We start from the raw sequence: 12,851 nt of genomic DNA, 5'->3' as shown, positions 1-12,851 counted from the left end.
GCCGCTGCTTCCAGGAGTTACCATTTTAACTGCATCTGTTTTAGTTCCTCTGGCCACCAGTGCCACTGTAAGAGTACTCAGACAGCTTTCTTGACTCCCTTGCTTTGGGCTGTATCTCTGCAATGACGGGAGAGAGGTGAGCCTATTACTGCTCCCCACTTCTCCTCCTGGGTTTGGAGTGCATCTTTGGTCTGTTGCATGCCTGATCTCCCAGTATGTTCATCCCTTGCGCTGTACACTTGAATACTCAGGCCTGATCAGCAGACTTCCGTAGGCCATCACACATGACACACCCACTTCAAGACTTGTTGCACTGGAATGCATCTGTCCTCAAGTTCAATAGCAAGTATCCCCTGGCAGTCCCCACACCCTCCTCATGTGATTGGCTCAGGCAGGAAGGAGCATCTGGATGCCCAGTGGATATGACATTCCCACAGTTCTGCCCAAAGGCTGGGCTCAGAGCCTCTCGATGGTCTCCAGGTCTATAAGAGCAGTCCCCTCTAGAATAGCCAGATGGCCTTTCCCAGGGTTTGACCACTGGGAGGTTGGAGGTTGGAGTGGGGGCTAGACCTGGAGGTAGGGTGTCAGTAGAGCCCTCTCGCTTACTGGGTTGGGGGTTCTCTTTCTGTCCTTGCAGGAAGTGTTCCGGCAGCACCGAGGGCTGCAGCTCCTGGCCCTGGTGGAGGAGGTGCTGCCCCGCCATGGCAGTGGCCGCCATGGGGACTGGCACATCTCCCTGAGCAAGCCCAGTGAGAAGGAGCAGCATCTTCTGATGACCTTGGTGGGCGAGCAGGGTGAGTGGGGGCAGCACAGGGAAGGGAGGGCCCAGGGAGGCAGCATCAAACCACTTCTCGCGGGCTGCAGGAGGTCTACAGAAACACAGGAAAGCATCCAGAGGCTTTGACCTTGGGCCTTAGGATTGCAACAAGAGGTAGTGGTTGGGCCCCTAATGTAGGGTTCAACTGGAGTTGAACTGGAGTTCGGGCAAAGAAGAGGAGGGTGCAAACGTGGGGACCAGGAGGGGAAGAGGTGTGGTTTCAGCACCATGGCAGGAGACAATAGGTACTGCACAGGAGTGGTGGGCTACAGAGGGGGCGTATTCAGAATGCAGAAGTGTGGGGCTGTGGGAGTGACCACAGCCGGTGTCCACCTGTCACATGGTGCCCAGTCACTCACTCCTTTGCAATGAGGCAGCCTGTGGAAAGCGAGCATTGGGGAGAGGGGGAGTGCATACACCATGGGGTCTACATGTGGTCAGGAGCAGGGAAACAAGCCTCTGGAGTCTTAGGCCAGAGGATATCCTAGGGAGTTGGGTGTGCCCCACTGGCCAAGGCTGTGCTGATGATGGTGTCTTCCCCCAGGGGTGGTGCCCACTCAAGACGTCCTTTCCATGCTGGGTGACATCCGCAGGAATCTGGTGGAGGTAAGAAGGCAGGGACCTACTCCGCTCTCATTCCTTACAGCTCTGGGAGCAGGGCTGCCTTCCCTGAGGGTGGGAGATAGCCGGCACGTGGTGCAAAGGAGCAGAAGTCCAGCTCTTGCTCTGCACAGCTCCTCCTTTCAGTCCTCCTAAGACACAGTTCCCGCGGGAGAGATGGAGTGCACGAATGCTTCGGAATGTGTATGCACCACCGCAGTTTGCGAAAGGGCCCGGAGCGGGTGGTGGTCAGGATAGGACTCAGAATGGGACCTCCGAGGGGGATCTGGACTGGTCAGTGGGAGTCTTGTGGGTAAGTGGGAATTGCCCTAGGAACTGGGTAGAGGCCTTGTGGGGTAGGAGAGCATGATGCAGTTTCAGAAGCCACAAAAGAAAACACAACAGGCGTGGGCATGCTTCAGAAGCCATCAGTCAGGCATCATCTGGCAGGACAGGGCTCATGCTCAGGGGACGGCCCCACCATCTTGAGGAGCAGCCCTGACCCAGTGCAGTTGGCCAGCTGCACGGCCGGTCCTAGAGACATGGGCTGAGCAACACTCTGGCCAGCTTGTCCTTCTGCACTGCCAGCCACCCCTGTTGAGCACCCTGGTTGAACAGAGCCGGGGCCTGTGTGTGGGGCAACCCCCCTTGGTCCTTCTCCTTGGTCTTCTTGCTCCTTGTTCTACTTTATTTAATGGGGAGGACCTTGGGTTCCTCTCCTCCTTTCCCCAGGACAGCCACCATGCCAACTGCTCACTGTGAAACCCAGTGACCTGGCATCAGCCCTCTCCCTTCTCCCAGGCTCTGCAGTATTTCACAGCTGGGAAAGATGAGCTGTGCATGACCATGCACCCCACCTCCTTATCGGTCACACGCAAGGCGGAAAGGTGGTGGTGCTGGTGGTTTGGGGTTTTTTTGATAAGCACACTGAACACTTACTGAGTGCCAGACTGCGCTGGGTTCTCTGCGCTGGGTTCTCAGCCCTCAGTGCCAGCCCTTGCCTCGTGAGGATTAAACAGGGTTCCCTGTTGAATACCATTGGTGTCCTATTTAAGATGGGAGCTGTAGCCCACAGAAGGGAAGTGATTCGCCTGAGAACGCACAGCCAGAAAGCAGCAGAGCCAGGCTTTGGACCAGGCCTGAAGGATTTAAGAGCCCAGGCCTTTAAGCACAATGCTGTCCTTACTACCTGGATGGTTACCAAGGGACTTCCCAGCTGTTAAGTTCTGGATTCATGAACACAGGGTGCTGGGATGGGCGGACAGGTGGAAACTTGGGCTGGTCTTCATCTTTTTTTTCCCACAGAAACTTCCTGCCTCTCCCTGCCTCTGGGTGTTCTAGCTTTGCTGGGCACTATTCAGACTGACCTCGTCTGGCAAATTTAGCAATTTCAGTTAGGTAGCTGAACCTAGCAAGAGAAACTGACCTTTGATCATTTAAAAAGTCAGTAAAGAAAAGTACTGGAAATAGACAGGATGTTCACAGACACCCAGGCAGTGATGAGACCTGGCCTCATGTAGAGGAGTTCCAGGCAGAAAGGGTGGCTCCCAGGCCACTGCATTGGAAGCTAGTAGATAGCCCCCTCACCCTGGCACCTGTCATCCTACGAGGATAGCACCTCCCTTTTCCTGCTCTCTGCTTGAGGTGCTCATTTGTGGAGAGTGCACCTGCCTGGCCCAGTAGGGGTGCAGCAGTCTCTAGGCCTGAGAAGAGCAGCCCACCCAGGACAGCTTGCAGTGTAGTGGAGGTACCGGCCAGCCAAATGGGTGGTGGGCCATTGGTCACCACCCACTCTTAGTGGGAAAAGGGGGGAAGCTGGGAGGCTGGTGGTGGCCCAGGATGTGGGCTGTCCCCAGCATCCTGATCTGCACTGTCCATAATGGTGACAGAACACCTCCACACTCAAGGTAGAAGCTGTGTTTCAGGGACCTGAATCATTAGGGGAGGCAGACGTCTGCCCCAACAGGGACAGGATCAGGGCAGAGCCATGGAGGGGATGTAAGGGGAGGTTGGGAATGGAGGCATGGCATCAAGAGGCTTGGGGCTGCCATCCGGTGAACAGATGGCAATTGGGCAGAGACAGGGATGGGAGTCCCAGATGAGCACAGGTCCAGGCCTCTGAGAGTGCATAGTCAGGAGCATGCCAGCTCTTCTCAAAGCCTATCCCCTGTCCCTGAGCCCCAACCCTACAGCCCCGTGGGGAGCCCTGACACCCAGGACCTCAGCTGGGGAAACTGGCCCCTCCCACCCCCAGATTGGCATCCAGAACTACTCCACTACAAGCAGCTGCCAGGCACGGGCCAGCCAGGTGCGCAGTGACTATGGGACGCTCTTTGTGGTGCTGGTGGTCATCGGTGCCATCTGTGTCATCATCATCGTGCTGGGCCTGCTCTATAACTGCTGGCAGCGCCGGCTGCCCAAGCTCAAACATGTGGTGAGCATGGGGACACATTGGCAGGAGGGCTTGGGCTGGGGGTCCTGCCTATGGAGGAGAGAGTACCCAGAGGGTTCAGTCATCTGAGACTCACTGTCCACACTGCAGGTGGGGTGGCAGTAATTGTCCTTGGATGGGCGTCCGCTCCTGAAGCTGCTTGTCCAGAGCCTCCCCCGCAGTTTATCCCTCCTGTCTGCAGGGCACCTGCCCAGTCATAGGGGATAGACGTGCAGTGGGGGCTGTGGGGGCTGTGGGGAGAGATCAGATGGTGTCAGGGAGGCCCCCCGCTTGCTGAGTGCAAAGTCTCATCAGGAGTTTGGTTGTGGGAACAGGACAGAAGGGACAGACATCTTTCGAGGGTCTGCTGGGGGTTCCCTGTGTCCGGTCTCACAGACCAGGGAAGGAACAGTGAATGGTTCCAGGCCGTGTGCTCGGAGCTGTTCGGGCGGGTGGGGGCTTGGGTTGGGGCGCTCGCCCAGCGGCCCTCTCCCAACCGCCACAGTCACACGGCGAGGAGCTGCGCTTCGTAGAGAACGGCTGCCACGACAACCCCACGCTGGACGTGGCCAGCGACAGCCAGTCGGAGATGCAGGAGAAGCAGCCCAGCCTGAACGGCGGCGGGGCAGTCAACGGCCCGGGGGGCTGGAGCGCGCTCATGGGGGGCAAGCGGGACCCCGAGGACTCGGACGTGTTCGAGGAGGACACGCACCTGTGAGGGAGCCCGCCCGCCAGCCGCTCTGGCCCGCTGTGACCCCGCGACCGTGCCCTCGTCCCGTTGGGGCTGCGCCGGGACGAGCCGGGCGGACCCGGAGCGGTCAGCCGCGCCTCCCCTCCCCTCCCGGTCCCGGCCGCTCTCCCGCAGCCCGGCCCTCGGTGCGGGGTCCTCCCGCTTCCCACCGACTCATGGAACAGTCTCGGCACAGACCTCCCCATTCCCACCTGACGCCCCAAGGGGCCGGTCCCGGAACGGCCCCGCTTCCCCGGCCGCGTCCCGGGACCCCCATTAAACCCGCCCGGAGACCACGCCGGGCCCAGCCAGTTCGCCTGCCGGACTCATTCTTGCTCCGGGGCGGGGCGGGGCGGGGCGGGGCGGGCGCGCAGGGGGCGGGGCGAGGGCGCAGGGGGCGGGGCGGCGCGGCCCGGGTCGGTCCTCCGGGCGCCAGGCGCCGCTGCGGAGCGGGGCGGGATCGCGTGTGTTTACATCCGGCCGGGGCGCGTCGCCGCCGCCGCCGCCGCCGCTGCTGCAGCCACCGACGCCTGAGGTCGTTCGGCCGGGGTCCGAGCTGCCCGCATCATGGACACCAGCGACCTCTTCGCCAGCTGCAGAAAGGGGGATGTGGGCCGAGTGCGGTGAGGACCCCGCAGCCCCCGGGGTGCGGGGTGGGAGGGGTGCCGCCGGCCCCGGTGCTTGCGGTGGACCGGCTCGGGACAGGCGCGCGCCTCTGCGCCGCCGCAGCCCCCGCGCCGGACCCACCGTAGATGGCCACATCCGGCAAGAGCGCCTGGGCGCCCCAGCAGGGGGCCGAGGCAGCTTTCCGAGCCGGGGTTCTCCAGGACGGAGTGCTGGGGGGTGTTTTACTCCCTGGGGTCCCGGAGGAGAGGACTGCTACGCGGAGCCGCGGAGAGGAGGGTCGCCCTCTGAGTGCTCAGGACCGGGAGGTCAGACCCCGAGGCGGGCCCGGGCTCTAAACGTGGCTCTTCGCGCTGATGCGCTCCGGGACTGGCATGCTAGGACCCAGAATTAACCTCTGATCCCTGGATTGGAAACTCCAGTTTGGAGTTTGGAAACTCCTAAGTGTAGTTAAAGCAAACCTGCGTAGAAGTCGCCATAGAACAGGGAGTGACGGGGTGCCTGTTTGGGATGTGGGGCATCTCACTTCGTGGGCCCTTCCGTCCCTGTTCCTTGTATCTGACCCACCACTACCTCGCTTGGGCTGGTCTCAGGCTTCCTGACTCCCACAGCGTCCCTGGTCCCCTCCCCCCTGCCCCCCAGCAGCAGCTGTCACCTAGGAGTTAGCTGATAACCCCTGAAGCTGAGTGCAACTCAAGTGCACTCCCCGCCAGCTTGGACGTCTACCCCAGGCTTCCTGCCCTCAGTGATGGCTTCATCACCATCCATGATGGCCCCCCTCGCCTCCTACATGCCATTGGCTACCATGTTCCTGACTTCTGGCTTCTAGAATCTGTTCACTTCTTTTCACGCTTCCACACCACCCAGACACCTGCAGCAGCCTTCTTGGTCTCCCTGACTCCAGTCTCCCTGGTCCATTCTGCTGGCCCAAGCAGCCAGAGGGCTCTGGCAGAACAGATGCCCGTCATCAGCTCCTCTCTCCCAAATGCCTTCAGGCCAGACTCTCGACCTCCTGGGCTCTGGGGTCCTGCTTCTGAGGCTCAGTGTTTGCCTTTTGAGTTCCCAGCTCTACACCCTGTCTACCTATGTTGGTCCGTTTGCTTCGAATGCCTTTACTGCTCTGGTCTGCCTGTCATCTGCCCTCACCTAGGGGAGACTTCCCTCAGCCAAAAGGGATGTTTTCTCTCTTTCCCCAGTCTGTGGGTCTCCTCTCACAGACCATGAACGTGTCCTGACTCGAGCTCTGACCTCCTCCCTGCCTAGGTACCTGCTGGAGCAACGGGACGTGGAGGTGAATGTGCGGGACAAGTGGGACAGCACCCCTTTGTGAGTGCCGGCTGGGTGGGTGGTCATGGCAGGTGTGGGGCAGGGGCTTTCAGTCCTGGTAACTCCCTCCTGTACTCCTTTTTCTCCCTCAGGTACTATGCTTGCCTGTGTGGGCACGAGGAGCTAGTACTCTATCTTCTGGCCAATGGTGAGAGAGGGGTGCTGAGGCTGTGTGTGTGTGTGTGTGTGTGTGTGTGTGTGGATTGCATTTACAAACACCATCAAGTCCTGTCTTTCCATCACCCCCACACACATCCAATCAGCAAGTCTTGTTGGTTCTACTTTCAGAACCTATTTTCTGCCTTGTCCACTTCCCCATCTCCACTGCCACCACCCAGCCCAGCTATAGCACACCTCTCCCCAGCCTCAAAGCCAGCCTTCTCTGGTCTCCTGACTGTCCCTTTTGCCCCACCTATAGTCTGTTCTCCATAATGCAGCCTGGTGGGTCTCCTAAGCCTGATAGGCTTTAAGTTCTCCAAAGATTGCCTTTGTATTTAGCATAAAACTAGAATGCCTTGCCAGTCTTTGTGCTTCTGTTGACCTGCTGTTCCTGCTCTGGCTTCACCTCCTTTGGTTCCCCAAGTGCTCAGTCTTCCAGCCATACTTGCTTCTCCAGTGCTCTGGCACTCCAAGTCTGCCTCTACCTCAGGGCCTTTGCACTTGCTCTTTCTGTTTAGATGGCCCTTTCTCAGATCTTTGCGTGGCTGATTTCCTCATTCCATTCAGGTTTCTGCATGTGGTCACAGCCCCAGTAACCTTCCATGGCCTCACTATGTGACAACCACAACTGCTGTTACCATTTGTCTTACTTGCTTTTTCTTCATAGCACCTGCCATTTATTAACCTGTTTATTGGCCACTGACCCACTAGAGTGTCAGCTTAGTTAGAACAGGTACTTGTTTATGGTTGTCCCTCCAGTGCATAGAACAGGGCAGTCTCTGAGCCTGCTCTATTTTTAGTGTGTGGTGCTCAGATGTGCCTATGTGCCTGTGTCCTGGCAGGGGAGAGTATAGTGTCAGAGTGGGCCCAGGGTAATTCGGAAGGGGCTCCACATTACAGGACTAGGCCCTACATGTGGGAAGGTTGCAGGGGGAGAGATGAGGATTTCCTCCAGGCCCTATCCCAGCCACGGTGTGCATGTTCCTGACCCTGCTGACCAGTGAGCCCTGCTACCCCCAGGAGCCCGCTGTGAGGCCAACACCTTTGATGGGGAACGCTGCCTCTATGGAGCACTGAGTGACCCCATTCGCCGGGCCCTGCGTGACTATAAGCAGGTGACAGCCTCCTGCAGGAGGCGGGACTACTACGACGACTTCCTGCAGCGGTGAGATGGGGTGCAGGGTTGGGTGTGCGTGGAGTGGGACAGTGGGATGGGGGCTGCTGTGCTGAGACTGGGGGGAGTCGCACACTGAACACCCCCTGCGCATCCCCCTCCCAGGCTTCTGGAGCAAGGCATCCATAGCGATGTGGTTTTTGTTGTGCACGGGAAGCCCTTCCGGGCACATCGCTGTGTCCTGGGCGTGCGCAGTGCCTACTTTGCCAACATGCTGGACACCAAATGGAAGGGCAAGAACGTCGTGGTCCTGAGGCACCCACTGGTGCGTCCATCCCGGGGGGCATTGAGACAGCAGGGGGCTTGTGCTGGGTGGCCACCTCTGACCTCTCCTCCTGGCTGTCTCTGCTTACAGATCAACCCTGTGGCCTTTGGGGCCCTGCTGCAGTACCTCTACACAGGTGAATCTCTGGGCCAGGGTGGGCAGGCAGGGACGGTATTTCTGTCCAGCAGCAGACCCACCTGTAGCCTTGGACCCCCCATTTTATCTCCTGGTACTTATCCCCTGCAGTGTGGGGCAGTTCCACCTGCCTCCTGGATGGGCTAGGAGACAATGAGCCAGTGTGTCTGCTCAGGAAGAGCTTGTCCCGCCTGCAAACTGAGCCCTCTTCCTGTCTGTCCCGGGGCCTGTAGAACTCAGGCAGTGGCTCCCGATAGGAAACCCAAGGCAGCAAGTAGATCCAGGAGTCCCAGTGCTGGGGACAGTGGAGGGCTCTTCTCAGGTCCTGAGCCTCCTGTGTCGCACCTAGGCCGCCTGGACATTGGTGTGGAACATGTTAGCGACTGTGAGCGCCTGGCCAAGCAGTGCCAGCTCTGGGACCTGCTCAGTGACCTGGAGGCCAAGTGCGAGAAGGTGTCCGAGTTCGGTGCGTCCAGGCTTGAGGTCCAGGGCATCAGGTGGGAACTGGCGAGGCCCACCTGGGTCCCTGAAGCTATACTCTCCCCTCCACAGTGGCATCCAAGCCAGGCACATGTGTGAAGGTGCTGACTATCGAGCCCCCCCCAGCAGACCCCCGGCTCCGGGAGGACATGGCCCTGCTGGCTGACTGCGCCCTGCCCCTTGAGCTCCGTGTAAGTGCAAGGCACCCTGGAATGGGGCCCGATGTGGGCATAGCTGTGGTAGACAGGTCCCACTCTCGGGTTCAACCCTTCTGTGACCTGAAGTCAGTCACTTCCCTTTTCTTTTTCTTTCTTTCTTTCCTTCCTTCCTTCCTTCCTTCTTTTCTTTCTTTCTTTCTTTTTTTTTAAAGATTTTATTTATTTGACAGCACACAGGAACAGTGGGAGAGATAGGAGAGGAAAAAGCAGGCTCCCCCTCTGAGCAGGGAGCCCCATGCATGGCTTGATCCCAGAACCCTGGGATCATGACCCGAGCCAAAGGCAGGCGCTTAACTCACTGAGCCACCCACGCACCCCAGTCACTTCCCTTTTCTGAGCCTACTTTACTTTTGTTGTTGGTGTTGTACTCAAGTCTTCAAATGGGGCAGCAGTCCAGCCCTCAGGGGTTGAGCTAGAACAGGCTTTTGACTGGGGCTGGCTACTCTCCCTTGTCCCCCCCCGCTCTGAGGGTGTCTTTTTTTTCCCATTCCCCCCCACCCAGGGTGATCTCGGGGAGCTGCCCTTCCCTTGCCCTGACGGCTTCAACAGCTGTCCCGATGTCTGCTTCCGGGTGGAAGGTTGCAGCTTTCTCTGCCACAAGGTGCCGTCCCTTCCCCTCTACACCACCGCCCCCTTGCCTTAAGTCCCCGGCCAGCTCTCTGGGCATGGGCCCCAGCCCTTGCCCTTCCTGAGCCCAGCCTCCCCCAGGCCTTCTTCTGCGGCCGCAGTGACTACTTCCGGGCCCTGCTGGATGACCACTTCCGAGAGAACGAGGAGTTGGAGGCCTCAGGTGGCCTCCCAGCCATCACACTCCACGGCATCTCGCCCGACATCTTCACGCACGTGCTCTACTACATCTACAGCGACCACACAGAGGTGCGGGGCTCGGGCAGGCCGGGGGCACTGGTCTGGGGGGTGTGACAGTCAGGACAGGGCCACAGCCCGCTCTCCACAGGGCTTAAAGGGAGGACTCAGGTCCTGCTTGGCTCCATGGGGCTGGTTTTCCAGGAGATTGGAGAGAAAGTGTGGGACATGTCTGGATTTGTCTTTCAGGCAGAGGGGCCTCAGTCGGTTCCAGAGCAGGAAGGAGTGGTGGGAGCCACACCATGAGCACATGCCACCTGGGTCCCTGAGTTCTCCAGTTGGAGGGTGGGGGGGGGGGAGTAACCCTGAATCACAACAGTGGGGTACCCTGAGCCTCCTGCCTCTAGATAGCAGCCCACGCCCAAGGTTCTGGATTTCTGTGCCCTGTTCTTTTGTGTCCCTGGGTCTTCAGCTGCCCCAGAGCATCCCTAACGTGGGTGACACGGGCAGCCAGAGCTAGTGCTGAAGGGGTGTGTGTGTGTGTGTGTGTGTGTGTGTGTGTATAAAAGGCCACTGGGACAAACGATAAACAGAGCACCCACATCTGGTAACTTAAAGGAGAGAGAAGTTTGTTTCTCCTTCTTGTCTGAGGTGCGTGCACCAAGTGCATGCTCTGGGACCCAGGTTGTCCCCTCCATCTTGTCCCTGTGACCCGGCCTAGGGCAGGGGTCTGCAGACCTCCAAGGACCAGGTATAAGTGCTGTGTGCACGAGCATCCTTGCCCCGGCCGGTCTACGCTGCCGTCGCGACAGGCACCCTCTAGCTGGGGTAGAAGTGAGCCGGTGTGGCTGTGTTCCACTCACACTTCTTGGGAAAGAGCGGGCTGGACCCGGTCCTCAGCACCTGAGATGGCGTTCTGCTCTGCATCTAGAGGTCGGGGTGTGGACTAATTCATGTGTCAGGAGGAAGAGGAAGACGAGGCAAGCAGTTTCCCTTGTCATAGGCCAGGTGGAGGCCACACACGCCAGTTTTGTGGCTCTGGAGAGAACTCACTTGCCAGAGCGCAGGCTGGGACATGTGGCCTCTGGTCAGGAGGAAGGCGCAGGAGACCGGCTGGGCTGTGATGTTAGCCCTGTGCTCGCCGCATTTAGCGCCCCCATCCCTAAGGCCAGCAGCCACTGCACTCAGACACCCTTTCTGGCCTCCATTCCTCCTGCCTCAACTTCATTCCTCCTGTGGCACAGCTCTTTGGTTCCTGCCATCTGGGGTCCATGACCCCCACCCCCAAATTCCTGAGGGAGCTTTGCCACTGAGGATAGCTGTTAATGGCTAGAAGTGTGGACTTGGGCTGCAAACCTGGTTTGATACTGGGGTTAGCCGTCCACAAGTTGTGTGTTACCTCAGATCCAGTTACTCAGCTGCTCTGTGCCTTAGTTTTCCCTGTCTAGAGAGCAGAGGCGCTGATAGCTGTTCTCTTTCAAGGGCTCATGGGGAGGGATGTGTGTGTCCCAGGCAAAGTGTCTGGCCTGGCGGAGCAGTGCGTGTAGCCTGGACATGCGAGCAGAGGTCCTGCCCACCCTGTCTCCAGCCTGCTGCCTGTGCCTATCCGAAGTCTGGATGGGAGCTGACCCCACTCCCAGTGTGCAGTCCCGGTGTGGGGGTGTGGGAGCAGGTGAAGAGTTACTGCACCGCCTTAGTGGGGGACCCCTGCCTCAGTTTAGAGGAGCACCTTCTGTTTTCTGACAGTCTTTTGAGGTGGGCATGGTTGTGCCTCCCAGAGAGGGGGAAACTGAGGCACACAGAGATGAAGTGACTTGCCTAGGAGGGTCCCACAGCTAGAATTTCAGAAGACGTTCTGTGTGATTCACAGCTCAGCCTCTTTCCCCTGCTGAGGCCCTGCTGCTTCTGGCCTGCAAGCCTGCCTGGGGCCCGGGAACCCCAGTCCCCTTCAGCCTTTCTGGTCCCACAGTGCCTGCAGCAGTCTGGGCCCTGTGAGGTGTGGGTTGGAGCTCCTGGTCTGCCTTGCTCCAGGGCCCTGAGTGGCCTCGGTGACCTTGGGGCGCACCCTCCCTCACCCCTTCTTTCACTGCAGCTGCCCCCCGAGGCGGCCTATGATGTGCTGAGCGTTGCTGACATGTACCTGCTGCCGGGCCTGAAGCGGCTGTGTGGCCGCAGTCTGGCCCAGCTGCTGGATGAGGACAGCGTGGTAGGCGTGTGGCGTGTGGCCAAGCTGTTCCGCTTGGCGCGCCTTGAGGACCAGTGCACAGAGTACATGGCCAAGGTCATCGAGAAGGTGGGCCCATGGGAGCCATGGTGGGTGGGGCAGTCTGAGGGCGGGTGGCGGGCGGCTCTGAGCTGGCTTCTCCGCAGCTGGTGGAGCGGGAAGACTTCGTGGACGCCGTGCGGGAGGAGGCGGCAGCCGTGGCTTCCCGGCAGGAGACAGATTCCATCCCACTGGTGGACGACATCCGTTTCCACGTGGCTAGCACGGTGCAGACCTACAGCGCCATTGAGGAGGCCCAGCAGCGGCTACGGGCACTGGAGGACCTGCTGGTGTCCATCGGCCTGGACTGCTGACTGTCCGCACATGGCATGGGCACGCACATGCATGCGTGTGCACATTTGCAGCTCGTCTTTCTGTTCCTTGCACCCTTAAGGGCATTGTGGTGGGCTGAGGGGGCTCCGTGGGGTACCCCTCTCCCCACGTGCCTGGGAGCCCCAGGGGAGGGTCAGGGTGAGCTCCCCTCCCCCAACACAAGCCAGCCCCCAAGGCCCTGGGGCTGGGCACTGCTCAGGGAAACCTGGGGTAGGGGTCTCTTTGGGCCTCCCTCCCCTGGAACCCCTCCACACCCCCTCTCTCCTGGCCCTGGCTTGTTTGCTTCCAAGCCAAGCCAGCAAGCAGGCTTCCCTGAGGTGCAGAGTTGGCCCACAGGGAGCAAAAAAGACTGTGTGTGGCAATAAAGCTTGATTCACTGTGGGAGCCTGAGCCTGTGTCTTGGGTGGGCTCCAGGGATGGCGCTGGGGAGGGCCGGGTAGGAAGCTCTGGGTTTAGATCCCCTCATCCAAGTTGGGAAGGGCTTGGTGCCCA

The 12,851-nt window shown here is 59.5% G+C and overlaps 2 protein-coding genes across 4 annotated transcripts in view; both read left to right on the top strand.

The window, feature by feature from the left end:
- The window catches only part of PODXL2 (podocalyxin like 2), a 36,348-nt gene extending 31,459 nt beyond the window's left edge, over positions 1-4,889 (top strand). Inside the window, exons 5-8 of the mRNA XM_032338199.1 lie at positions 638-794; positions 1,362-1,423; positions 3,672-3,851; positions 4,354-4,889. Coding sequence (XP_032194090.1) covers positions 638-794; positions 1,362-1,423; positions 3,672-3,851; positions 4,354-4,566 — 612 coding nt within the window. The 3' untranslated portion in view covers positions 4,567-4,889. The remainder of the gene's footprint in view (positions 1-637; positions 795-1,361; positions 1,424-3,671; positions 3,852-4,353) is intronic.
- Positions 4,890-5,013: 124 nt separating this feature from the next.
- Positions 5,014-12,743, top strand: ABTB1 (ankyrin repeat and BTB domain containing 1). Of its 3 annotated transcripts, none has more exons than XM_032338033.1 (12): positions 5,014-5,201; positions 6,466-6,493; positions 6,621-6,676; positions 7,708-7,852; positions 7,967-8,126; positions 8,217-8,262; positions 8,611-8,727; positions 8,814-8,932; positions 9,462-9,560; positions 9,668-9,835; positions 11,856-12,056; positions 12,134-12,743. In XM_032338033.1, the coding sequence occupies exons 1-12, from the start codon at positions 5,186-5,188 to the stop codon at positions 12,338-12,340; spliced, it is 1,362 nt and encodes a 453-aa protein (XP_032193924.1). In that variant the 5' UTR covers positions 5,014-5,185; the 3' UTR covers positions 12,341-12,743. The 3 variants fall into 3 exon arrangements, with proteins under 3 accessions (XP_032193924.1, XP_032194000.1, XP_032193852.1); XM_032337961.1 differs by having other exon boundaries at positions 5,015-5,201; positions 6,466-6,528; XM_032338109.1 differs by lacking the exon at positions 8,611-8,727 and having other exon boundaries at positions 6,466-6,528.
- Positions 12,744-12,851: the final 108 nt, after the last annotated feature.

The sequence above is a fragment of the Mustela erminea genome, chromosome 1 (assembly GCF_009829155.1).
Source record: "Mustela erminea isolate mMusErm1 chromosome 1, mMusErm1.Pri, whole genome shotgun sequence".
Lineage (NCBI taxonomy): Eukaryota > Metazoa > Chordata > Mammalia > Carnivora > Mustelidae > Mustela > Mustela erminea.
Note: the sequence above shows the minus strand (reverse complement) of the source record. Positions and strands in the feature narration are given on the sequence as shown.

Bases quoted from the DNA above. Each gene is read 5' to 3' on its own strand.
- ABTB1 (XM_032337961.1), top strand. From the start codon at position 5,146: ATGGACACCAGCGACCTCTTCGCCAGCTGCAGAAAGGGGGATGTGGGC. The intron at 5,202-6,465 runs GTGAGGACCCCG...CTCCCTGCCTAG, and splicing joins GGGGATGTGGGCCGAGTGCG to GTACCTGCTGGAGCAACGGG. The intron at 8,127-8,216 runs GTGCGTCCATCC...CTCTGCTTACAG, and splicing joins TGGTCCTGAGGCACCCACTG to ATCAACCCTGTGGCCTTTGG.